Here is a 26,297-nt window from a genome sequence, read left to right as displayed (position 1 = left end):
TCGACCTTTCCCATGCGAATTTCCGGGATAACAGAGTGAAAGCATTAGCATTTGGAGGGAATTTTTTCGACCTCAAGTCCTCCCTCTTGGTTTCAAAAAATCAGAAGTGAACGTGTTAGGCTACCAACCTCAACTCGTGGCCAGACAATTCGGCCTATGTCAAATCGTTCCTATTCCACTCTTTTCAAAAAAGGATGCAATTTGCAATGAAGGGTTCTGCGACAAAGATGTCGACTCTTTTTATGAAGCCCTCACCTTTTATGAAAACAAGACGGCCGCTCTTTATCTTGAGCCATTGTCTTTCGAACCATCATTTTATTGCACTAGAGAGTTTGAAGTCTGGTGGTCGACCTACTACAAGTCTATTCAGACCACCTTAGGAGTTTGTATTGGAAAGATGACTGAAGCTCTTCAATCTGTGCAGAAAAAAGCTACAAAGAAAACTCGAGGTACGCACATCAAAGAAATCCAGTCATTTCAGAGATTCTTCAAAACTGTTTATCTTCCAAGTCGATTGAACTTAACCCTTTCGGAAGCGACGGAAGTTTTAAAAGAAAAAATCAAAGCCAAAGTTTTTCAAATTAAACTTTTTCCTCCTTTTGTGGACAAATATGTTTATACTCTTCGACACTATTGTCCAAAATTTCCAGCTTTTCCTACCAGTGATCTGGCTTTGGCTTTACCTGTTATTTATCCAAAGTGGCTCGACCATTTTACATACAAATGTTTTGTACAAAGTCTTTTACCACTTCCGAAAAGGGTTACTTCGACTAAATATTTTTTGCACAACTACCCCGGACACATTCATGTTAACCCATGTCACGTCCAAGTTCTCACACAAATTCATCAAGGTTAGATAGATTCTTCTTACTTTTGTTTTCCTCTTTTTATTCTTGTACTCATACATCTGCTTTTCAGCCGAACCAATACCCAAAGTTCCATGCAAGGACGACGAAGGTTCTGACAATTCAACAGGCATTCCAGTTCAACAAAAGAACATTCCTAAGGTATATTCGTTAATTTGTTGCTTACCCTTTATTCGACTTTGAGTCTATATCTTATATATTTTCCAGGCTCGGAAGAGAGGTTCGCAAAGCTCGACTTCAGATGCTCGAAAGAAAATGAGAGTTTCGTCTGAAAAAGATGATTCAGAAAAAACTTTGGTAATCTTTTCCCCTATTTTTTCCTTCGTTTCATTTTCCTATTTTTATACTCATCTTCTTTCCTTATATCTTGCAGGTAGACCCAATTCCTGAAGACGAGAACATTGCTTCAAAATCCATTGATCCAAATGAAGCTGTAAAGGACAAGACTAGCTCTAAGGCCTCGGACCTTAATGAAGACGAAGAGAATCCACCTCTTTCTTCTGCAAAGAAACGTGCCGGGGTCGAGCCAAGTCAAGAGGAACCACAAGCAGAAACTGACCAAGAAGATTCTGGCTCCTCTCACAGTGAAAGCTCGGGAGCTTCTTCCCCGACCAAATTTCAACAAGAACAAGTATGTATTCTTCGTTCGTCATTTCTTTCTCCGTTATTTCTTAACCTCATACTTACCTTTTGCATTCTTATACTTTTCTTCAGGACACCTCCTCGAAACCAAAACCTTCTCCTCAAGTAATTCATTTGTCTCCAAACTCTTCTGATTCCAATTCTTCTGACTGCCAAAGTCTTGATGACTTTTTAAACTTTCAACCGTTACGAATTCAATATCCTTCTGGTCGAATAGTTAGCTATGTTTCAACTCACACTGAGTCCCTTACGCAGGACCTTGGTGTTTCGACCGGAAAGTCTGACACTGACGAAGACTGTCAACCTGCCCCTTCGCCCATTGCTAAAGTCTCGAAGAACCAAGAAAAATCTCTCAAAGCTTCAAGTCTTGTTGCTGGCAAGAAGTCTCCTCAGTCCATCCCTATTGAAGACTTTGATGCTCTCGCCATGAATGACCCCGTGTTAGCCCTCGAACAACTCGTAAGCGGTCAAGTCTCTCTCAGCACTAGTCGAAGCCAAGAATCTTCTCTGCAAAATGAAGGCACAAGCACTCTAAACACCACCACCATCATCATCAACAAGCTTCGATCCGTCGCGTTCGAGCAAGATTTATTTGCTGCCCTTGGCTCAAATCCTAATTTAGGCCGAGAAATTAAGCAACTTATCTCTGACCCTGGCAATGAGGACCTCACTGAACAGCAAGAGAAAGGCATTCAAGAGTTTCAAGAGTTTCTTGATGAATCACTTTCGACCTTTGATCAGGCCAAGCTTGTCAGTCAGGACTTGGCCTCCAAATCTACTGAGTGCACACATGCAGCTGAGTCATTCGACCGAGCCAAAACTGAAGTGGATTCCATCAAACTCCTTGAAGAAGCTGACTCAGTGAAATTGAATGAAGTTTTGAAACAAATTGCCGAACTTCAACAACAAGAAAAGTCCCTCAAAGCCAACCTGACTAAATTCAAGAAACAAAAGACTGAAGTTGCTGCTAAGGCCATTTCTCACGTGAAAGATAAGAATCGGCTTGAAGGCGAAATTTCTGAGCTTCAAAACAAGAAAGCGAAGGTTGACAAGCGACTCAAGAAACTCAAGGGTCGATATGCTCCCATGAAAGCCACTCCACCATTCTAGTCTTCTTATTTCTTTGTTTATGCCTTTGTTTTCACATGGCGCCTGTGCCACTTTATTTCCCTATGTACTTTCAAATGGCGTTTTCGCCATATTCGTCTTTAGCTTATGAACTACGTTTCGACGTCAATTTTTATTTCATGAATTGCTGGCTTAAACCTTTTTAAGTACTTTCCATTTATCGTCAATATTCGAGCAATTGTTCCAATTTCCTCAACCGAATAAGCGTTATTCGAATAACACTTAATCACTTTAAATGGCCCTTCCCATTTAGGGGCCCATTTTCCGTATGCTCGATCTTTTTTGTCCATTGGAAGAATCACTTTCCAAACTAAGTCTCCAACGCTAAATGCTTTAGACTTAACTTTTTTATTATAACTTTTTAGTAATTCGTTCTTTTTGTCGAATCATTACTTCCAAAGCATTTAATCTTTCTTCCTCCAATTCGACTAACTCGTCGTACATTATATTCCAATAATCGTCGCACGGGATCTCGAATTGCCTCTGAATCCTCACGGACTGCAAGTATATTTCGATCGGCAAGACCGCCTCATGCCCGTACGTAAGTCGAAAAGGAGTTACTCCAGTGGCCTCTTTGGGCGAATTTCTATAAGCCCATAAAACTTGACTCAAAGTTTCGTGCCACCTTTTCGGCTTTTGACTAACGTGTTTTTTAATCAAGTTAATCAGAACTTTATTAGCCGCTTCGACTTGTCCGTTCGCTTGAGCATAATATGGCGTCGAAGTTAACAGTTTTATTCCAAAGTCCTCAGCAAACTGAGCCATTTTCCTTCCGGTAAATACTGACCCTTGGTCAGTAGTTAACGTCTCAGGAATCTCATATCTAAATATTATGTGTTCCTGGATAAAATTAATAACCGTATCTTGATCTACACTTCTCAACGGAATGGCTTCGACCCATTTGGTGAAATAATCGATAGCCACTATTATGTATTCATGGTGTTTGGACGAAGAAGGGTGTATCTGACCTATCAAGTCTAACGCCCAACCCCTAAATGGCCAAGGTTTCACAATCGAATGTAACTCGCTCGCCGGCACATGTTGGATGCCGGCATGCTTCTGACATTCGGCGCAAGACCTAGCATATTCAATGCAATCTTTTAACATGCTTGGCCAATATACTCCTTGCCGACACAAAGTCCACTTCATCTTGTGGCCTGCCTGATGTGCTCCACATATGCCATCGTGAACGGCTTTGACTGCTCGAAATGCCTCTTCCTCACTTAGGCACTTTAGAAGAACTTCATTCATTCCCTTTTTGAACAATTCATCATTCAAAATCAAGTAACTTAGAGCTCGATACTTTGTTTTTCGATCTACTGGAGCATTTGGGTCTTGCAAGTATTTTACGACAGGTTTCCTCCAATCATTATCATCTAAATTATTAATGACCAATACCTCTCGCTCGAACTCCGTTCGCCCTTCCTTAAAGCTTGGGATAAACTTTCTTTTGACCTTTACTAACTCTTTAAACTTTTTCCGAGGTAACCGGTAACCTGACGCGATTTGTGCCAAAACATTAGCTTCAGCATTCTCAATCCTAGGAATATGAGATAATTCGACTTCATCAAAATTTCTCAACATTTTGACTGCTTTTGAATGATATTTCATTAAGCTCTCACTAATACATTGGTATTCGCCGGTCAATTGTTTAATAACCAACTCTGAATCTCCACGAATTAAAAGCTCTTTAGCCCCCAGATTTAGGGCCGTTTCGAGCCCTATCAATAAAGCCTCGTATTCCGCCTCATTATTCAAACACTCACCTTCGATTCCCAACTTAATTTTCGTCGGGATCCCTTGGGGCGAAATTATTAAGATACCTATCCCGGTACCTTTCTTATGCCTCGAACCGTCGAAATACATTTCCCATGGTTTCAACGTCACCACCATCTCCTGTTCTTTTGACCCACTATGATCAACCAAAAAATCAGCTATTACCTGGCCTTTCATAGCCCTCAATGTTGGTAACTTAAAGAGAACTCAGTAAGGGCCAACGCCCACTTTCCAATTCGACTATGAAGAATGGGCTTGAACAGCATGTGCTTTATTATATCATAATGGGAAATAACAGTTACATCAATAGGTTTAATATAATACTTAAGTTTAGTGCATGAAAAATACAAACATAAACACAATTTTTCTACTAAACTATATCTAGTTTCAGCATCATTTAGGATTCGGCTCAAATAGTAAATAGCCCTTTCGACTCCATCTTCATCATCTTGAGCCAACACACTACCAATAGTCTCTTCTGATGCCGAAATGTAGAGTTTCATTGGTTTTCCACGAATGAGGGGAGCCATGACTGGTGCCGTTGTTAAGCTGGCTTTTATTTCCTCGAACGCCTTCTGATGTTCTTCCCCCCACTGAAACTCTTGTTCTTTCTTGAGTCGAAGCAATGTGGAGAATACCATGGTTTTCCCACTTAGATCCATAATGAACCTCCTAAAGAAATTGACTTTGCCCAACAAAGACTGCAACTGTTTTTTATTCGATGGCGGTTGAGTATCGAAGATTGCTTTCGCCTTGTTCTGGTCGATTTCAATGCCTTTCTTGTGAACAATGAATCCTAGAAATTGCCTTGCAATTACACCGAAGGCACAGTTGAGTGGGTTCATTTTTAAACCGTACTTCCTCATTTTTTCAAATGACAACTTAAGATGTTCGATATGAATGTCTTGAGATTTCTATTTCACTACAATGTCATCAATATATACTTGCATAAATTTCTCAATGTATTCATGAAAAATAGTGTTCATTACCCTCTGATAAGTTGCACCGGCATTTTTAAGGCCGAACGACATCACTACCCATTCATATGTTCCTAGTGCCCCTGGACACCGAAACGCAGTCTTCGACACATCATCCTCTGCAATATAAATTTGGTTATACCCCGAATATCCATCCAGTAAACTTAAATATTCATTTCCTGCAGCAGAATCTACCATCATTTCGGCCACAGGCATGGGGTATTCATCTTTCGGCGTAGCCGAATTTAAATCTCTATAGTCTATACAAACCCTCATTTTACCATTTTTCTTAAGTACAGGAACTACATTAGCTAACCAATCAACATACCTGGCCGTTCGTATGAACTTTGCTCCAAGTAGGCGCTCTACTTCCTCTTTAATCTTTGAGAACACTTCTGGGGCGAATCTCCTTGGAGTTTGCTTCACTAGCTTCTTGCCGGGTCGAATAGGTAACTTTAGCTCCACTAGCTCTCGGCTTAATCCTGACATTTCGTCATAATCCCACGCGAAGCAATCTTTGTATTCCTGCAATAAACTAACAATTCGACTTTTAAAATCTGAGTCGATCAACGAACTCACATATGTCGGCCTTTTCTTGGTTTCATCTCCCAAATCGACCTCCTCTAATGGATCCTGAGCCTGCATTTTTAACATAGGGTCTAAAGATTGCTCGAATCCAAGAGGTTCATCATCATATATACAATCAAGAACCGGTTCCGATCTGTCCTCACGTAACTGATCCAAGTCTAAACATTCCTCCGGTTTACAAATTTCTTCACATTCGGCTTTCTGTGCCGTTCTTGCATACTGTTCGGCCTCTAAGGCCGTTTTGATTCTTATCTCGGCTGCGTAAGCCGATATTCGAGCTATGCTCGACTCAATTAGACGATTTGCCACTCTCCAGTGGCATTCTGAGTGCGAAAGTTCTTGTTCCAAAGAAATCCGTACTCTGGGTGAAGATTCATCGCATAATTAGTGGAGCTTTCCATGTATTCTTTCCCTTCCGATTCATATGGAGCAATGCTTGCCATTCGCTTCTCGAAATTCTTCCGGTCGACAAATTCCACTTCAGCCTTGTAATAACTTTGGTCAGCATCAACATTTTCGACCACCTCATCTGGCCTCCAAATGGACAGCTTCTGGTGCAATGAAGATGGCACAACTCCCACCCCATGAATCCACTCTCGTCCTAGCAGCAAATTGTAGTTTGCTTTCGACGGTACCACTACGAAAAGAGTAGGTCGAGAAACAGTACCAATTGTGGCTTCCACCAATAGCATCCCCAAGGACTTAGAGGTCTTTCCTTCATAGTCAGTCAACATCATATTATGAGGCTGCAAATCCTCGACCGACTTCCCAATCTTCTTAAGCAAAAACTTGGGCATCAGATTGATAGCGGCCCCGCCGTCAACCAAAACTTTATTGACACCAACTCCTTCGATGCGGGCCCATACAAAAAGGGGTTTCAAATGCTTCTTCATCTCCATATCTGGCTTCTTGAAAACAGCACAATCATCTTCGACCCCTCCTTTGGTCATTACATAATAACACAGTGGATTGTCATCATCCTTTTCGACGTAGTAATCCTCTTCATCATCAGTGATTTCAGTTTTCACGTCGAACTCTTCAGGAAGGATCGAGACCAAGCTACACATAGATTCAAATTCATATTCCAGCATCTCAAAGTTGTCCTTCATTTCGACATCCTCAGCCTGCTTTTCTTTCCCTTTCGCCTGGTTTGTAGTCACCCAATTTCCAGCATTCTTCATACTCTGCTTAATCACCTGAATAGGAACCATATGAGCCCCTCCACTCTGTCCCAAAAGTTGGTACTTGACTGGCTTCTCAGAACTGGATTGGCCTGCCTCGAAGGCTTTCTCCCTCTGGTGACGCCTCCACTGAGTTTTTGTCATTGGGTTTCGACCGAAATACGGCTTTGGGATATAGGTATAATTCTTGTTGTTTCGAGAATTATCCATATAGGCAGACCCATTTCCCAATTCGACCACCTTAACCTTGGGGTGAGGTTCCTGGCTCCTCGCCATCCACCTGTTGAACGGAACTCGACTTGGTGGCATATAAGTTCGACCACACCCTCTTCCGAACCCAAAGGATCCCCTTCCCCTTACAAAGGGAGAATCAGCTCGTCCTCTGGACCCAAATCTAGGAGGCCTTTCAGGTATTATTGCGCGGCGACGTTTCTTGATTTCAGCATCTTCTATAGCCTGAGCAGCCACTTTGTCAAATACGACACTGCACCTTGGGCACAACATCACTTCAGAATAAGACTTTTGGCAACGCTGCAGGAATTCCAGCAGGCTTTCCTCTGACCGAGGATAAACCATCTTCTTAGCAGTTTCGACCTCTTCTTCCAAGGAAGGAGCATCCATTCCTTCTTCAGACAGTTCGACCTTCTCCATCCCTGGAGTAGGCCCCACAGCTTCGATATCATCTCCTCCAGTAGCAACCTGATTCAAATCAGACAACTCAACCATCATAATCCCGGCTGGTTCGACGTAATTGGCGCTGCCAATTTGCATTGGGTCAGAATCAATCTTCATAGCAACCTTATCCTTTTCTTCGAACTTGAGTCGTCCCTCTTTGATTGCAGTTTGCACCAGATCCCTGAAACGCACACAATTATTAGTCCAATGACTGAATACGTTATGAAACTTACAAAACTTTTTCCCTTTCCTTTGGTCGAAAGGTACTTCTTTTTGATCAGGAGGGATTTTGATTTGCCCATCTTTTAATAAAATATCATAAATCGCATCACATTTAGTAACATCAAAGTTATACGCTTTCACAGGAAACTTAATAACACCTTTGTTTGTTTCCGCATTTTTAGATTCATAAGGCTTTAACATCCTACAAACATAAGGAGGTCCTGATACCAATTCGGCTACATCAACCTCCTGTTGTTCGACGTCGTCGCAGTTGCCTTGATAAGAGTCATAATCGACTTCATATTCGCAACTTTCGACAAACGCAATCTTACCCTTCTTGGGAACTCTATTAAATTTCTCTTTTTCGAGTTTCAAATTTTCAATTTGTCTGACTCTGTCAGCCAGTTGAGCCATGTCCCTAAGATGTTGGGTATCTATCTTTTTACGAATCGAATAGTCTAAGCCTCCAGCCGCCATTTCGACTAACTCGTGTTCTGGGACCTGAGTAAAGCACTTCGACTTCATCTGCCTAAACCTATTCAAGTAATCGTCAATGGTTTCTTTGAATTTCCTTTTCACGCTAGCCAATTCCTTCAGACTGACTTTCGACTCAGCCCTGAAGAACTGTTCGTGAAAAACTCTCTCTAACTGAGCCCAATTATGGATTGAATTAGGCAATAAAGTAGTAAACCAAGTAAAAGCATTTTTAGTCAAAGAACTTGGAAAATATTTCATTTTCAAGTTCTCGTTATTTGCTATATCCCCCGCTTCTATTTGATGCCTAGCGATGTGTTCGACCGTCGATTCTCCGGTGTCTCCCGAAAATTTGGTAAATTTTGGGACTTTCCACCCTCTAGGTAATTCCGTTTGGAGGACAAACTCGGAGAAAGCCGAAGCAAAATGGGGTCGATTTGCATAACCCACATTGAAGCCATGTTGGTTCAATAACTGTTCGACTATGCCTGCTATATTTTGATGCCCCCCGACGTTATTCTGTCTGACTCTCTCGATTGTCCTATCTGCATCCATATTTCGATTTATTAAAATAGGATTTTCAATATGTGGAGGCATTTGGCCACCAGGGTTATCCAACTGATTTCGACCCCCTTGCAATGCCGCCACTTCGACATTTGCTTGGAGCGGAACATTCTGAGGAACCGCATTGATTTCAGCAGCGTTATTTGCCGCTGCACCCACAGGATTCGCCACCTCATTTCGAGGGACTCCAAAGGCGTCGGCAATTCGACCCATTTGTCTTGTCAACTGCTGATACGACTCATTCGTGTTTTGGATCAAAGGGTTAAACACAGTTCCTATTTGTTGGGCCAACATGTTCACCATTTCATGGTTACTATCATCCATTTGCTGCCTCAACACATTAACAGAGGTACTCGTCAACGAATTCCCTAAGGGGTTGACACTCGCCCCTGCCATTCCCTGAGGGTAAATATTACTTCGACCCCCGACATTAGAGGCCGAAGCCTGGTGTAGATTCCTCGGGGATCCGACTGACATCACGTTATCTGAGTATACGGCAGGGAACGTCCCTACTCCAGCCATTAATCCTGGAGGCATTCCAAATGGCGGATTCACCGGCATATTCACCGGTTGAGGGCGAGATGCCCCAACAGCCATTTGTGATACGACTGGAGTTGTCGGGGAAGGCACTGTAGCCGCCTGTGATACCGCAGGTATAACATTTTCGGCTACATTAGTCGTTGTTGCCTGTGCCGTCCCAGAATTCAAGACATTTCCCTCGACATTCGCTCCAGCACTGGAATTTCCGGCTTGATTTGCCGAAGGTCCAGCATTCGCGGGAGGGGAATTACCACTTCTTAATCTACCATTCGCCATACTTACTAATCTTCCACTTCTTAAACGCATAAACGTGGGTCGAGTAAGTTTGAATGATAACCAAATTTAATTTTCACAAAGAGGTCCCACTGGGCGTGCCAATTTGTTTACACCAAATTTTGGTAAAAACAAAAATAAAGAATCCAAAGATCAATCTGGGATTGGATTCGAGTCCTCTAGGGTTCTTTGGTGAAAATATATTCGATTTAATCACTAAAACGAAAGAAATTGAATAACAAATTAGAAACAAAACGAATCGATTCGACTGAAATAAGTAAAAAGACAAGTAAACTTTCTGAATAATGATAATGAAATCTAAAATACAAAGTGTTGCACGAATCCCTACTTTTTCTCTCTAACTTGGCTTGTAATCATTGTGGTAGATTGTAAGCACTTGAGAGTTTTTGAGTAAAGATTGTCACCCTGATTTTCTCTACAAACCCACTATTTATAGACTTAAAAATATAACTAACTTCTAACGGTCAATTAATAAAACCATTACAAGTGTCTTCTGAATATGTCTTCGTCCTACACGTGTCCTTTTTTACTCCTTACGTGTCTTTCGCGAACTGTCTTCAAAACAACCGACCTCCCGTAATGGATTCTTCACATCTCGAAAAATACTTTCCAGCCGAAGTCACTTAGCACTTGGTAAATTTTCTTGAGTCTCCTTACTTTCGACTTCATAGGTCGAAATTATGCAACATAGGTCGAAATTATATAAAATTGTGTAGTCAACACCTCCTTCGGAAGCAATCCTGTTTGAGTTGGGAACAATCACATCACAGTTGGGCTAACTCTTCCGACGGGGTTTTTTCCATCTACAAGACTCGAGCGGAGTTTTTTTCCATCTACAAGACTCGAACCCGAGACCTTGTTTAAGGGCAATCGCATGTACCACTTGAAACAACCGCTCGTTGGTAATTGATATTACTTAGCCATATTACTTATATATGTACTCCCTCTGTTTCAATATAAGTGTCCACTTAGAGAATATGCACACACATTAAGAAATGCAATCAATTTTGTTAACTTTTTAAAACATATCATTTGTTTTCCTATTTTACCCTTTACAATATATTTTTATCTCTCCTCATTTATTATTCATAGTGGCATTATATGGATAAACATCAATTATGCTACATTGGAATTATAAGTGGACAGTTATTGTGAAACAAATTTTATTATCTCTAAGTTGACAGTTATTATGAAACGAGAGGAGTATATGTTTGTAAAAAATTATGATATTCCAATGCGGTGCCAAATTAAAGTCTTTAGAATTGTATTGGGTGGCACATTTATATTTACCAGTATGTCATTGTTTTTTTTAAAGAACCACTCTGCCATTGTTGCAGATAGGAAGTAGTGTTGGAGATGTTGGTGGTGCTGCTGATAGAGTTCTAATTTCTAATGACAATTCATAACTGGCGCAACCAATAGACCTAATTAACATCATTTAACTCAGTCTTCTTCACCCTAGCCGACTATAGGATAAATTTCAAGCTTAAATATGCTTTAGGTCCCTAAAATTGTAAAGGGAACCAAATTGGGTCAATGGAAAAAAATTCTTCAAAATGTCATCATTGGAACTTTTTTTTAATCAAATTGGGTCCAAAGTGTGTTTCAGGATGATGTGACACAAATTTTGCCCAATCAGCATTTTTCACGTGAATTTCTTTTTTTATTTTTAATGCAAAATTAACTGTTAAGATTTACATCAAAGTTCGCCACAAAATTTTACTTCAATGACTTACCACGACACAATAATATTTCTCTTATTTTCCAACAAAACCTGCTAGTGGCGAAGAGTGCAAAGCATATGCAATGTGAGCTCATATGTAAAACTGTCATTTATGTTATCAACATTTAACTGGTCTCAAACCAAGAAATTAGACATTGACCGTATAGACACAGACATCCTATCCTATGCACTAAAAGTCTAAAACAATTTAGCATCATCATCTTTTTTTTGAAAGAAAATAGATTTTATTGAATGGAAGAGCTTGAGAATCAACCCAAATTAAACAGATTTCAACAATTTAGCATTAACTAATACCAAAAACTTGTATGTGTTTATGATAGAGCATTTACAAAAAAATCTCACTTGAGAAGAGGAACTTGTACTACGTGGTTCTGATTTGGAAAAATGTGACAAAATTGAATCTGTATCATCTAGTTGAAGGAGCTTTAAAAGGGCTACTTCTATACATGTGCAATATAAAGAGTTGTAAGTATACATTTGTTTTCTTATTTTACCCTTTACAAAGTATTTTTATCTCTTCTCATTTATTATTCATAGGAGCATTATATGTATAAACATCAATTATGCTACATTGAAATTCTAAGTGGACAGCTATTGTAAAAATGTGACAAAATTGAATCTGTATCATCTAGTTGAAGGAGCTTTAAAAGGGTTACTTCTATACATGTGCAATATAAAGAGTTGTAAGTATATATGCACTATCCAACTATTTCAGACAGTGTATACCCACATTGATAACCATTTCACCTCCACCATTATTGCCACCACCACCATCGTGGTCATCGCCACCACCTTCACCCTGTCATCGCCGTCGCCGCCACCACCACTGCCACTACCACCACTGCCATCGTCATCTCCACCACCACCACGAGCATCGCCACGACCACCAACTAGTGAGATGAAAAGCGATGATAGTGGAGATTGGTTGTGGTGGTGATGCTAGTGGTTGTGGTGGTGGAAACTACGGTGAAGACGGAGGAAGTGATGGGTGAGGAGGAGGTGAAGGTGGTTTGGTGATGACGGCGACAAAGGTGGTGGTGGTAGCAGCGATGGTGGTGGCAGTGATATGGTGGCGGCGTCAACCGTTAATGTGGTAGCAACAACGATGGTGACAATAAAAATGAAAACAGAAAGTCAAAATAAACATGTTTTCTAGATTTTAAAAATAAAAACTATTTTCAAAAATAAAAAATGAAATCAGAAAATGTTATAGCAAATAGAGGGAGTATCTAGTGAGAGGGGGGGTTTTATGTGAGAGTAAGAGGAGCAATTTTCAGCCTTTGATTCAAAATCAACGATTGAGATTAGAAGTTGCTTATAAGAACTCACGTGCTTCCTCTATATTCTCACTAGAGATGGCAGGAAAACCCAAACCCGCGGGGCCCAACCCAAACCCGACCCGAAATTTCGGGTGAAACCTGATTTCTTTGGGTTTGAGTTCGGGTTTGGGTTTCACCCAAATTTTAAAACATGTTTGGGTTTGGGTGTGGGATTGATTAAACCCGCACCCAAACCCAAACCCAAACCCGAAGTCTTATGCATGTAATTACCAGCTCTTATATATATTATTAAAGTTATTAAGTAGAGTCTTCTTTAAAGTTATTATGTAGGTTTATTACCACTTAACACCCAAACCCAAACCCAAACCCAATTTATTCTCTTATGTACATGTTGCTTCCGGGTCGATATTTTTTGTTTTTTGCCAAATCAGTGCTCACATTGGGTTTTGGGTTTGGGTTTGGGTAGCCCGAAACCCAAGGGTTTGAGTTTATCTTTTGCACTCATATTGAATTTGGGTTTGGGTTCGAGTTTGAGTGTTAAGTTTGGGTTTGAGTGTGAGAATGATCAAACCCGCACCCACGGGGCCCATTGCCAACCCTAATTCTCACTGATATTACTATGTTTCCATTTGTTCGACGTTCTCCAGCATCTGGATCTTGTTCGAGCAAACATGACCTATCAAAGAAAGTGAATCAAAATGGTACAAATTAAATTAAATGAAAATAAAAGGCAAGTGAATCAACCGAAAGACAATTCTCACAAATCAACACACAGTCTAAGATCAGAGAGCTTCGAGCGGACAATTCTTATATTTTATTTCCTAAAATTTAAAATAGAATATAAATCTAATTAATATTTCCTATTTTCTAATTTTTTTTGATAAATCCTATTTTCTAAATTTAGTTTGACTTGATTTGATTATTTAACTACGGGCAATTACAGACAACCTGTTAAACAGGTGAATAGGGTATCTTAAGAACCAATAATTAAAACCAATCTTAGATGTATTATATTCAAAAAAAAATCCGGAAATCACCAATCTTGACATATTTTATTTCAAAATCAAATCAATCTTGTCCTATTTTGATTTAAAATAAAATCATCCAAAATTATTATTACCGGATTTTATATGCTAATTATTAAGGAAAACTTTGACTTTCAAATATTTAACCTATTAAATTTTTTTTTAGGAAAGGTCAATAATAATATTTAACCTATTAACCTAATATACATAAAGGGACTCATGGGTGGTGAATGGTGATGGTGGCACCGTGATTGCAAACTATGATATTCATGTGCCTCCTTCTCTAACCCATCCTTTACTCCTTTTTCTTTAATTACTTCATTTTTCTAATAGACTCAAATTCAATAGTTCCTCATATTCTTCACTTCTCATTTCCAATGGAGTCTACACATCTTATAGGGACTCCTCTTCTCCTGTCAGATGCTGCTGAGGGAGTTAAGTTTGATTCATTTGCTGTCATATTGTATTTTTGTTGCTCTATTTCTACATTTATTTGTTAAGTGTTATATCCATGACATAACTATTGTGTATAATTTCAAGTGAAATTAATTTTAATAGTTTCTCATTGTTTTGGAAATTAAATTTTGACAGCAGAAGAAGAAAGTGGATTACATTAGTGAGTTACCGGATTGCATCCTGTCTGTCATTCTTTCAATGGTATCTATGAAAGATTTGATTAACACCAGCGTGCTCTCAAAAAGGTGGTGCAACCTCTGGCATTCCATTAGAGATCTCAAATTTGATGTGCACAATGTGCTCGTCAGTCATCATGAGGAATTACTGAAAATGGGATATGTTGTTGATGAGGATGTGCAGAAATATATTGGTTTAGTAAAAGGAATAGCACTGGAATTGGGATGTAGGGGCGAATTCGTAAAACGAGTAGACCAATTTGTCAAGAACTTTAAAGGAACGGTGATTGATTCTTTCATGGTGGAGTTCATCTTAAACCAGGAACATAGTAACAACATTGATAACTGGATCAGGTTTGCGATTGCAAGAGGAGTTGAAAGAATCGATCTGCTCTTTCGATATTCTCTGCAACATAAGGACGCATGTTACAAGTTTCCATTTGGATTATCTATTGACTGTAACAATAACTCCTCAACACTCAAGCATATGCATCTGGAATTTTGTCTTGTTTATCAGCCAACAACAAGCTTTGACATTTTCCCATTTACAAATTTGAGATCTCTTGTGCTTGAGTTTTCACAGGTGGATGTAATATTGCTTGAAACTCTACTATCTAATTGTCTTCTACTTGAAGAGCTCAGCTTACGTCGGTGTGATTTAAGTTTGCCAACCTTGAAAATAGTAAGTTCATCATTATGCTATTTCAAGCTTGATTGCTGCCATGACAATAAGTATGGGGGTTTAAAATTCATTTCCTTGGATTGCCCAAAACTCACAGCCTTCAATTACATGCATTCACTTTGTTCAGATAGGATGTCAATGAATACTCCTATTTTGAAGACCATTCACTATTGTTGTTGCCTTGAGTCTAAGGTAATACATAACGTATTTGCCATCTTCGCCACTGTTCCTCAGCTTGAGACTCTGAAGTTAGATATCATTAACAACTCTTTTAATATCAATGATGAGGTTAGTTTGGGTAACTTTTTCAACTGTCCAGATTTTACTTGCTTTTGACATTTGATTTTGATCCAATATTTTAAATGTCCATGCTCAGGTACTACAAAGTATTCAAACAATGGAAACACTCAGAGAATTAAACTTAAGTGTTAATGCGGAACATGACTTTGATATTTGGTGGATTTTAGCCATCCTTCAAGCTTCTCCATTTTTGCAAAAACTTACTGTCATGGTGAGTCAAGACATGCTTTATTTTATTTTTTATGTTTATCTTTTATTATCTTATATCCATACACTCCAAAATGTAATGTTTAGAACATAGGGTACATTCAGATTTCCAAAATTACACACAAATTTTTTCCATACATTCTTATTAGATTGGTATATTTTTCACCATCATTAAAATTATTTGTCACTGCTTTTTTTTTCCAGATAACAGATGCAGAGTTTTATGCAAACCAAAGAGAAATTCGAGATCTTGTAATGTTCTCTCACAACGAGATCAAAGTTATTGAAATAGGAGGTTGTGTGGGAAACTGGTATGAAATTGAGTTCGCGATGACTGCTTTAAAATATATGCACAAACTTGAGCGAATAGTTTTGAGTCCCCATTGGATAGATGAACGTTTTGGAATTAATATTTGCGGCTGGTACTGCGATCCAACATGGTCTCTGAATGGACGTAAAATAATTCTGGAAAAGCTTGGAGCCGAAGAGATTGAAGTAGATAAACTTGTCCTCAAATGAGAGTATAATTTTTGCATGTTTTAGTTTTTGATAGAATCATATGATTAACATTGCTCATGATTTTATTCCCTACTGTTTTCCCAATTATGTTCTCGAAAACTAGTATTGAAATTGGAACCTAATTAAACCGGGGATTCTTGCAACTCGCCATTTTCCGTTATTAAATTCCTTTATGACAAATACACTCCACGCCCTCAAAGTTTGGTAGAATGATACTTTACTTCACTCTTATCCAAAATATACCCTTCAACCCTTTTTTGTGACAGAATTTAGTGATGCAAAAAACATTTGTCACTAATAATTGGTTATAATTTAAAATATTTAATTTAATTCATTCACATTATATTTTACATGTCAAGTAGTGGGTTACTTGCTAGGTAATAGCCGCCAGTCACGCCTCACATTCGCTCCTCGTAGGGTCTTTATGGATCAATTCACTTCCTGGACGGTCCCCTATTATGACGAGGGGCACGCCTAGTTCACGGGTTACACGTGTCTGCCAATAAGCCACAATCCTCTCCAATTATGATGTATAACCAAATTGTATTTTTATTTTATTAACTTTGATTCATTCACACACCATATTTTCCACTAAATTTGGCTTTACTTTGTTTTTATTTTTCTTCTCTTTAATCATATCACTTATCTCATAGGTTTTCCTTTTTTCTATCTTTCTCTTTCCTACCATCTTTTTCCATCCAAAAGTGGATCAATAAAACATATTTCATTATTTTATGTTTTTAACAGCAACTAAATTCTTGCATTGTCATGTATAAATAGTTTTTTTTACCCTTGTTAAGAGAGTAAACTACACTATGGTGTGGATGCGCGACTCGATCAGAATTCTCTCATGTAAATGATACCAATAAATTAATTTTTTTGTCTTAAGAATACTTGCAACTTATAGTTGATAGTTAAGGACAGATCTCTTTTAAAATATAGACATAGTCAAAGTGAACTTGATTTCTTGTAATGAATTCCTTTCTAGTACATATCTTATAGGCACTTGCCAACTTTACTTGGCTTTGTTGGTGTCATGCATAAATGATTGACCACAAATAAAAATAGAAAACTCAATTGGACAAAATATTAAAAGAAAAACCTTAATAATATATAGCATATGTCTTATCACCTTCACATAAAAAGCATTGCTAATAAATACTTGGCTTAATTCCAGTTTGGGCCCCTGATGTTTCAAGAATGGGCGATCCGCACCCCCCGTGTATAAAAGTTGCGGTCAAGCTCCCCTTTGTTACAAAACTGTGCTAACGAAGCCCTTCCGTTAGCTTCCGTCTGTTGACCAAACGGAAGTGGCTTCATTAATTGACGTGGCGGCCACGTGTTATTATATTTTCTTTAAACAATTATTTTTTCATGAAAATCACCCCCCCCCCAATTCATAAGACCTGATCCCCCAAATTGAACCCAACTTGAACCCTAATTTCACCATTGTTGAAGAGAAAAGAAAGGGAGAAGATAGCAGTAGTTTGAAGAACCGGTGCGAGGGAGAAGACGATAGCAGTAGCTTGAAGAACCGATTCCCCCCAGGAAGTCGCTGCTGCGATAGATGGAAAGAGGAAGCCAAATGTCAAGTGGAAGCTCCATGACCCATGGGTCTGTTCGAGGAACGACAAGGGTTTGCGATTGTGGGGCTGAGTCGAAACTAGTTACATGTTGGGTGGGTGAAAATGCTGGCCGGCGATTCTATGGATGTGGAAAATATCAAGTAAGTTTTGACAATCGAAACTGGGTTTCCTTTTCATCTTAGTTTGGAAAATATCATTGACAATGTTTGTAATATTTCTGGGTTTCCTTTTCAGGTTTATGGGAGGAGGTTGTGCTCATATTTTCATTGGTATGATGGGGAAGGCAATGTACGTGATAGGAAGGTTATTTCTGGGCTAATCCGCAAGCTTGAAGTGCATAAGAAGAAGGAGATCTATTTGACTAGGTGTTGTGTCATTGGGTGGGGACTTAGTGCAGTTTTTCTGCTTGTGATTGTAATGTTGTTGCTGAAAATTTACCTTAGGAAATAGGGCTCATGTCATGTACTGGTTAGGAATTAAGCCTACTTGGTTATGATGGAATGTAATTGGTAGCCTAATTGCTACTTGATATTCTAATGCAATGAGAATTCTCACAGTTTAGTCTAAAGTCTATGTTTCTATGTTGCTATATTACCTTAATTTTGCTATGGCTTGCTATCTATCCTGATGCATGTTACAAAACAAGGAAACCACATCATCCTTAATTAACACAGAAACCAAATCATGTTCACAGAAACCAAATCATGTCCACAGAAACCAAATCATACTTAATTAACACAACATTTGAAGCTCCAAAGGTATCATGCTTAATTAAAACACCACAAAATACATAATTTAGGTTCATAACCTTCAAAGGTAAGTTAGGAACATAACAAATTACATAATTAAGGTTCCCACAACATCATAACTAAGGTTCACAAAACATCATAATTAAAGGGACCAAAACATCAAAATATGCCTAACTAGTTCCCACTTAATCAAAACACATAATGTTGCAGCCTTCTTCAAGTGAGACTGTCTTAAGTTTCCACAACACTCAATGATGCTCTTGACCTCTTTTTGGTCCTTGATGTAGTTCCCACTTCATTTCTTGAGCTTCCTCCCTGTGATGGAACTTCTTGAGTCAAGACACCAACATTGAATTGTGCTCCTTGAGGTGGTTGCTGAGATGCTCCCTGGGGTTGTTGCTGAGATGCTCCATTAGTTGGGTTTAGGGGTGGTTGCTGAGTTGTTGCTCCCTCAGTTGTTCCACTGCCACTTGCCTCTTTAGTCTTCTTCTTCTGTTTCTGTTAGTTCCAAACATGAAATAACCAGAGCTGAAATAAAAAAAGTTGGAAAGAAAAATAAATTTAAAACAAATTAATAAGTTAGTTGTTGCAAATCAATACCTTATTCCCTCCTGGTGGAATAACAATATCAGCAGCTGTTTTTGCCTTGCATGATCTGATGTTGTGGCCTGCCCTTCTACAGTTGCCACAAAAGACAGTTGATTGAAACCTTTGCAGCTTATGTGGATCTCTGGGCTCATCAGCAGCCCTCACCCTTTTTTTCTTTGGTCTTCCAGGAGCCCTCCTCATTGCTGGTGGGATGATTGGCAATACATTATTCCCAGGATTAGGCCACAAGTCAGGACCATTTGATGGTAGTATGATATTTTCATATGTCCTCAAAAACGTACTTTTCCTAAACACATAAATGAGATGATATCAGTAATACAAGATATGCAACATACAATTTCAGTAATACAAGATACAACATTAACACAATTACCAGTAATAAGGGTCTACAAAATCCTCAGGCCTGGTGTTGTTGTACCATATGCAAGCTACAACATGGCAGCAAGGGATACCAGTTAGGTCCCACCTTCTGCATGCACAAGATTTAGCATCCAAGTTCACTGCATACTTCCAAGTCCCATTAGTTACTTCAAAAAGTGAATTCCTAGGGTCTCCAGCAGATAAAGGAAGCCATGCAGCAGCGTCTCTCTTAGACACCTCTAATTTCTTCTGAATGGTTGGACATAGATCACCCTGGTACCTAATAACCATATCCCTTTGCTTCACAATCCTGTTGGTAAGATAGAACTTCAATCCTTCAAGCATGTTGATTATAGGTTTATCCCTATACTCTAGGATTGCTCTGTTGAAGGCCTCACACATGTTATTAACTTGCAAGTCACATTTTGGGTATGTGCTATAGCCAGCTCTGCTCCATTGTTTGATAGGTATCTGCTTCATGTCATTCCAAGCCTCCTCATTCAATTCTTTCAACTTATCCATTGTCTTCTCCCAATGTGACATAGTATTTGCTCTTGCAGCAGACCAAAGTGCTCCTTTCATTTCCTGTCCAGGGTATTTCTTCCTCCAATTTCCATAGAGATGTTTAACACAGAATCTGTGATCAACATTCTCATCCATTGCTGTCAGTGTAGGAACAAGCCCCTGTAATTCAAGACATTCAAGTACCAACAAGTAAGAATGTAATTAAAATTAGTCTTAAAATTAAAACAACAGCTCAACCAACATGTAAGAATGTAATTAAAATGCAGTAATATATACCTTCTGCTGGTCAGATATAAAGCACCATCTCTTGCTCTCTATACTGTCTAAATCTGCCAGTAACAAGTCCACAAACCACTCCCAAGAATCTTTTGTTTCAGCCTCTACAACTGCATATGCTATAGGATACATCTGATTATTACCATCCTTTCCAACAGCAGTCAAGAGTTGCCCCCCATAAACTCCTTTGAGGAAGCACCCATCTAAACCAATGAGAGGTCTACATGTGGTGGCAAAGGCTCTTTTGCATGCAGCTAGGCATACATATATCCTCTCAAATACTGCTACACCAGCACCTGCCATGGTTTTGATTTTGACAGTGGTTCCTGGATTGCTTCTTCTAAGCTCTTCACCATAACTCCTGAGATGCTTATATTGCTCCAAGGTTGCCCCTTCAATCATAGCTAAAGCCTTCACTCTAGCTCTAGATACTTGATATCTGCTCAACCTCACACTCCACCTATGTCTAGCTTCCTCAGCTAAAGCTTTCAGTTTCATATGAGGGGTGTGCCTTAGAAGGTGCACAAACTTCTTAGCAAGAAAACTGGGCCTTGCTTGTCGGTTTCTATTACTCAAATAGCATGTGTGCTCATCCTTAAATGTGACAATCTGAAAATAATTATTTTGTTTATACTTGGAAGCCCTCAAGTAAAATGGACACTTTTCAGTGCATTTTATCACAATCCTCTTTGTATCATTCTTATCAAACACAAGATCCTTCTTATTCTGCAAAGCATAGTTCCTCACAGCATTTCTAAACAGATCAGCATTTGTGAATATCTGGCCAACCTCAAATTTGATCACAGAATCATCATCTCCAGCCTTGAACTTTGGAAACTTCCTCTTTACATTGTCAATTTCTTCATCACTATCCTCTACTGGACTTTCTAGGTCTTCAGAACTCCCATTCTCATCCACAAAATCTTCAAAATAGGCAACAATTGGGCTTTTGCAAACAGCATTAGGGACTTTGTAATCTACTGGAAGAACTTGACTCCAGTCAAAGGCTTCATCATAGTCACTGTCATCAAGGCTCACGTCACTGTCATCTTCAACTTCTTCAGAACCGCCATCATAATCTTCATCTTCACTTGAAACCTCAGGTTCAGACCTTCTCACAAAACTAGCATCAATAACAACTTCAGCAGTTTCAGGTTGACTAACCTTCTTAGTTTCAGGTTGAGTAACCTCAGCAGTGTCAGGTTGAGAAACCTCAACACTTTCAGGTTGAGTAACCTTAGCAGCAACACTTTCAGGTGGAGTGACAAACTCCTCTTGAGTAACCTCAGGTGGAGTGACAACCTCAAGTTCAGGTCCAGTGAGAAGCTCAACTTCAGTGACCTCTGGTGGAGTGACAACCTCAGTTTCAGTTCCAGTGAGAAGCTCAGGTTGAGTAACCTCAGGTCCAGGGACTATCTGAACCTCATCATCATCATCAATTACCAAGCCTGATAGAGATCCAGGAACATCTGTCAATGTCTCAATGTAGAATGTAATTTCATCAGCCCCAATGTGCTCATCCAAGAACCTCACCACATCACTATCATTTGAAAAGTGTCTGCACCCATGTTGAAGGGAAAACCCAGGTTGAAGGTACCACACTTTGAAGGACCTGTAACCTAGACCTCTGGCTAATTTTACCAACTCAATTGAGTTTATGGTATCAACATCACACTTCTCAACACTTTCACATACCCCATCAATATAGTCATACGTAGGGTGAGTCACAAACTTTCCCCCATGCCAAATATGTACAGTTGCCAATCTAGATTCCAACAACCACAGTAAATTGCAATAAATTAAACACCCTGAACCATAAAATATACAGGAAACGACAGAGAGGAAGGGAAAAGGTACCTCGAATGGCCAGCAGTGTGGACCACATGCGGAGCTTCACTGTTCGACAGCGAAGGGGTTTGCCTCGGATTCCTTGCTCCAGCCGATCCACGCCGTCCACGACCTCTCCCTCTCCTTGCCATGCACGAATCTTGGTCTACAACCGTTCGATTCAGAGATAGAAACCCAGGAACTTGAGGGATTGAAGGCGCACACTTTCTCTTTGTTCTAATGGTGAATTTAGGGTTCAATTGGAAATATAGGGTTCAATTTGGGAAAAATTTGGGGGGAATCGGGTTTGGTCAATTTAGAGGGAATGTTTTTGAAAAAAAATAAAGGTTTAAAGAAATTAAAAATACACGTAAGCCACTTCCGTTTGGTCAACAGACGGAAGCTAACGGAAGGGCTTCGTTAGCACAGTTTTGTAACAAAGGGGAGTTTGACCACAACTTTTATACACGGGGGTGCGGATCGCCCATTCTTGAAACATCAGGGGCCCAAATTGGAATTAAGCCTAAATACTTCTATAACAATCCACATTTCTCTTTTTCTCTGTCCACGTTTCTTGCAACTTGCAACTACTGCATTGTACCAACAGACACAGAGGTAAATCATCTTCAACTGTTCTCACTTTCTTCTTCTTTCTTCTTCATCTTTCTTCTTTATCTCAATTGTTGTTGATCTTCTGTTACTTGCAGAGTCATGGGTAGGTTGTTTGTGGTCAATCTGGAAGGGAGGATCTACAGCTGCAAACACTGCCGCACCCATCTTGCGCTATATGAAGATATCATCTCCAAGGTTCCACTTTTCTTTAGCTAATAATTTATCTGGGTCTGTGTTACTTTTGCTAGATTTGCAACCCCCATTGTTGTTTGTTCATCTGTAATGGATTATTTCTGCTATGTAATGTTAGTAGCTACTGTAATCACCGGGGTCTCAATTCTTTTGATGCAATCATGGTGCTGTCTGCAATTACTTGAATCTAATTTAATGCTTCACTTTGCTAGAGTCGGTGTGTTAAGTGGAGTTGTGGATTTTGTGCTGCTTTTTTTCAATTGCTTGGTGGTTGCTTAATTTGCTCAGCTTAGAATGTCTATTTTCCTTTAGATGCTTTGATATGCTAATTGCTTCTTATGTCATGTTTTTTTGTGGTTTCAAACGTTTGATTTGGCTACTTGTACCCCAGAAGTCATGGGGATTTGGTTTCGCATAAGAGTGCTTGTCTTTTTTTAATTTTCGGTACGAATTACTTAGAGAGGTGAGGTTTTCCTTTCTTATCTACTTACTGAACTATTATACTGTACTTAGTAGTTTTCTTAAATTTGTTTTCTGAAAGTAGTAGAGAAGAAAGTAGCTAGATAACTTTTGGAATCTCTTCACACAAAGAGAAGTTGATGTCATCTATATAATTTTCCTTCTGCTGAGACATGGTTGGTTTCAACATTTTTCCCAGAGAATTATGGATTACAATGCTATTCTGGATCTCATTTCTTCATGATTTTGTGAATATTACATAAGATCTGCATTCTGCAAATAAAGTTGTAGAGATTTAGGCCTCCTTTGCCCCTTTAAAATTAAACTAGTGTTCTACAAGTAACATTGTTGTGATTTTGAGTTAGGTGTGTATTATCTTTCTTGGAGAAAGATCGTATTGAGTTTGAGTTACAACTTACATGGCACCATCAGCTTCAATTTAAATTGCTAATCGTTAGTTGTTACCTCTAGTGCACTTTGTTATCATTAGACACACTTTGGTTGGATAGATGCATCTTTGAATTCCATTATTAACTATGAATTATGTCAGATAGTCTTTTTCAATCAATTGATACCTGCAGCTTGTCAAGGCTACCTAATAGAGAAACACTTTGAAGACATTATCTTCCAAAGGAAATATTGCCAGTGTTATCCTTTTACAAAATTAGTATCTTCATTTTTTTTTCTTGATTTTTTTGTTCTTTTTTGTTGTTGGCACCCCAATTCCTTATGGGAGCTTGTCATAAACACAAACAATCTGACTATCATTCTTTTGGTATGTTGATTTGTTTAGACTTTCCACTCCAGAAATGGGAAAGCTTATCTCTTCAATAAGGTGTAAGTAATCTTTACTTTGGGAACCTTATCATTGTTTGGTTACTAAGACACTAAAGTAAACATTCCACTTGTTGTATCAAGTCCATCAGCAATAAAGCTTGGTCATGTCTTACTTTTCTACCTATGGTCTTAAAAAGAGGGAATCATAGAAGAAGATTATTGAGATTTTATTTGTCCTAGAAGTTTTTTGAGGATGGATACATCATATTCCTTTTTTTGTGAATGTCTACTGGTAAATCCTCTTATGCTTGCATTTAGGACATGGAAATCAAATATAAAATTCTATAATCTTAGGTGAATCACAACTGCATAACATTATCAATCTATAATCGCTAGAACTCTTAACCAGTCCTGAGGCAACGTGTAACGAAGTGTTCACAAATTAGTAAAGTTTGCAATTCATGGTCTCTTGCCTTGTGGACCTCTAATAGCTGCAAAATTATATTTTTGCAGTTGTCTCTGTTTACAGATATAGTTGAAACCTTTTATTCTTTGACAGCGTGAATATTTCTCTTGGTGAAAAAGAGGATAGAATGATGATGACTGGGTTACATACTGTGGCTGACATTTTCTGTGTGGGTTGCGGATCGATGGTCGGTTGGAAATATGTAAGATCATGAGGCAGTGCTTCAAATGTCATGGTTTTACCTTTAAATGTAACTTTTACTTACTCAAATGGTTCTTTTTCAGGAGACTGCCCATGATAAAGGCCAGAAGTACAAGGAAGGAAAATCTGTGCTTGAACGGTCAGTAGAAATGTCGTTTGAAAAAAATGTTAATATAATTTAAAGTGAAATCATCTTGAGCCATAAGTATGTGGTGGTTTAGATGAGTTCTATTTTGAACAGGTACAAAATGTCAGGTCCTGACGGAAGCAATTATTGGATCAGCCATGAAGCAAATATTGGTGGAAGTGATGCAGATGATGCTTAATCATTCTGCCATTCTCAATTGTACATTCCTTTACCCTGGGTTTTTCAATCAATGTTAATTTATCCCAACAATTTCACAGAATCAGCATGTTGCCATCTAATTGGTTATTTTCTTATATATAAAAGCTGATATTCAAACATCTAATTGGTCCTGTTTTTCAATTTGTAGAAACAAAGTTGGATGGAGAAAGCCTTTCAAGTGCTTTGTCTTTGTCTCTCAAGTAAATGGAATGTAATGAAATAAAAAACTGCTGAAAACTATGTATTAACCAATACTTGGTTGGTTGATTCTAAGTTAATTTCTTCTTGAAATGATTAATCAGTTATGATACCGAAAAAGATCCTACTTGAATGTGAAACACTGACAACTGTTGATTGAAATGCAAAGATTGGTATTCTCATCCTGATGTAGGACTAAGTGTGTGTTTGAATACCAGCTAAGTGCAATGTGAATGAACTTTCATCTCAATTCAAAAGAAGAGTTTTATTCACTTTTTGCCTCTAAAGTGATTGCTAACATTCGTTTGCACTTCTGTCAACTAATATCCAAACATAACCTAATTGGGTTGGATACAATGTAACTAGGATACAATGTAACTAGCTGGCCACTAGCAAGTATCTTTCCCATTCAACAATTTGATAGCTATTGTTTTCTGTATTATACTAGCTATTACTGGCAGCATTAGTATTTTCCATTTCCCCCCTACATGTATGCTTGATATAAGGATTAATGATAAATAAAAATAATGGTAGTTAGCTATGCCAAGCCAATATCTAATTAGGTTTGACTGAACTGTTTGTACTAAAGTTTAGGTAAAGAACCCAGATGATTTTGGCATCCTAACTCAGAAGAGTCTGTTCACGTTATGCTTAACTCATCGAAAAATCGAAATATATACTATGTTTGCATTTGCTAGAAGCTAATAGACTTCACACCTTTACCACTATATATGGTTAATCTCAACTCTGATTCCACTCTGTGAAGGCAAGTATGCGTATTTGGATAACATGAATAAA

The 26,297-nt window shown here is 38.7% G+C and overlaps 5 protein-coding genes across 5 annotated transcripts; 3 read left to right on the top strand and 2 right to left on the bottom strand.

The window, feature by feature from the left end:
- Window positions 1–2,987: 2,987 nt before the first annotated feature.
- LOC130724941 (uncharacterized) lies at window positions 2,988–4,589 on the bottom strand. Its single transcript, XM_057576208.1, has one exon. The coding sequence runs from the start codon at window positions 4,587–4,589 to the stop codon at window positions 2,988–2,990; it is 1,602 nt and encodes a 533-aa protein (XP_057432191.1).
- Window positions 4,590–12,579: 7,990 nt separating this feature from the next.
- On the top strand, window positions 12,580–16,316 carry LOC130724940 (F-box/LRR-repeat protein At3g58900-like). Its single transcript, XM_057576207.1, has 5 exons — window positions 12,580–12,659; window positions 13,895–13,910; window positions 14,568–15,578; window positions 15,667–15,801; window positions 16,002–16,316. Exons 1-5 carry the CDS (start codon window positions 12,580–12,582, stop codon window positions 16,314–16,316), a joined length of 1,557 nt encoding a protein of 518 aa, XP_057432190.1.
- Window positions 16,317–17,777: 1,461 nt separating this feature from the next.
- On the top strand, window positions 17,778–18,470 carry LOC130723919 (uncharacterized). Its single transcript, XM_057575068.1, has 2 exons — window positions 17,778–18,042; window positions 18,137–18,470. Exons 1-2 carry the CDS (start codon window positions 17,884–17,886, stop codon window positions 18,350–18,352), a joined length of 375 nt encoding a protein of 124 aa, XP_057431051.1. The 5' UTR covers window positions 17,778–17,883; the 3' UTR covers window positions 18,353–18,470.
- Window positions 18,471–18,649: 179 nt separating this feature from the next.
- On the bottom strand, window positions 18,650–20,279 carry LOC130724526 (uncharacterized). Its single transcript, XM_057575765.1, has 2 exons — window positions 19,252–20,279; window positions 18,650–19,149 (listed from the first exon to the last, which is right to left on the bottom strand). The coding sequence occupies exons 1-2, from the start codon at window positions 19,438–19,440 to the stop codon at window positions 18,883–18,885; spliced, it is 456 nt and encodes a 151-aa protein (XP_057431748.1). The 5' UTR covers window positions 19,441–20,279; the 3' UTR covers window positions 18,650–18,882.
- Window positions 20,280–22,764: 2,485 nt separating this feature from the next.
- Window positions 22,765–25,771, top strand: LOC130724527 (protein yippee-like). The gene is made up of 7 exons (XM_057575766.1): window positions 22,765–22,863; window positions 22,956–23,055; window positions 24,305–24,348; window positions 24,848–24,956; window positions 25,039–25,094; window positions 25,197–25,301; window positions 25,450–25,771. The coding sequence occupies exons 2-6, from the start codon at window positions 22,960–22,962 to the stop codon at window positions 25,279–25,281; spliced, it is 390 nt and encodes a 129-aa protein (XP_057431749.1). The 5' UTR covers window positions 22,765–22,863; window positions 22,956–22,959; the 3' UTR covers window positions 25,282–25,301; window positions 25,450–25,771.
- Window positions 25,772–26,297: the final 526 nt, after the last annotated feature.

Source organism: Lotus japonicus, chromosome 6 (genome assembly GCF_012489685.1).
Source record: "Lotus japonicus ecotype B-129 chromosome 6, LjGifu_v1.2".
NCBI classification, from domain to species: domain Eukaryota; kingdom Viridiplantae; phylum Streptophyta; class Magnoliopsida; order Fabales; family Fabaceae; genus Lotus; species Lotus japonicus.
This window is presented reverse-complemented; position numbering and strand designations above follow the sequence as displayed.

Bases quoted from the DNA above. Each gene is read 5' to 3' on its own strand.
- LOC130723919 (XM_057575068.1), top strand. From the start codon at position 17,884: ATGGAAAGAGGAAGCCAAATGTCAAGTGGAAGCTCCATGACCCATGGG. The intron at 18,043-18,136 runs GTAAGTTTTGAC...TTTCCTTTTCAG, and splicing joins ATGGATGTGGAAAATATCAA to GTTTATGGGAGGAGGTTGTG.
- LOC130724940 (XM_057576207.1), top strand. From the start codon at position 12,580: ATGATAGTGGAGATTGGTTGTGGTGGTGATGCTAGTGGTTGTGGTGGT. The intron at 15,579-15,666 runs GTTAGTTTGGGT...GTCCATGCTCAG, and splicing joins CTTTTAATATCAATGATGAG to GTACTACAAAGTATTCAAAC. The intron at 15,802-16,001 runs GTGAGTCAAGAC...TTTTTTTTCCAG, and splicing joins TGCAAAAACTTACTGTCATG to ATAACAGATGCAGAGTTTTA.
- LOC130724941 (XM_057576208.1), bottom strand. From the start codon at position 4,589: ATGAAAGGCCAGGTAATAGCTGATTTTTTGGTTGATCATAGTGGGTCA.
- LOC130724527 (XM_057575766.1), top strand. From the start codon at position 22,960: ATGGGTAGGTTGTTTGTGGTCAATCTGGAAGGGAGGATCTACAGCTGC. The intron at 23,056-24,304 runs GTTCCACTTTTC...TGATTTGTTTAG, and splicing joins ATGAAGATATCATCTCCAAG to ACTTTCCACTCCAGAAATGG. The intron at 24,957-25,038 runs GTAAGATCATGA...GTTCTTTTTCAG, and splicing joins CGATGGTCGGTTGGAAATAT to GAGACTGCCCATGATAAAGG.
- LOC130724526 (XM_057575765.1), bottom strand. From the start codon at position 19,440: ATGAGGAGGGCTCCTGGAAGACCAAAGAAAAAAAGGGTGAGGGCTGCT. The intron at 19,150-19,251 runs GTATTGATTTGC...TGGAACTAACAG, and splicing joins TTCCACCAGGAGGGAATAAG to AAACAGAAGAAGAAGACTAA.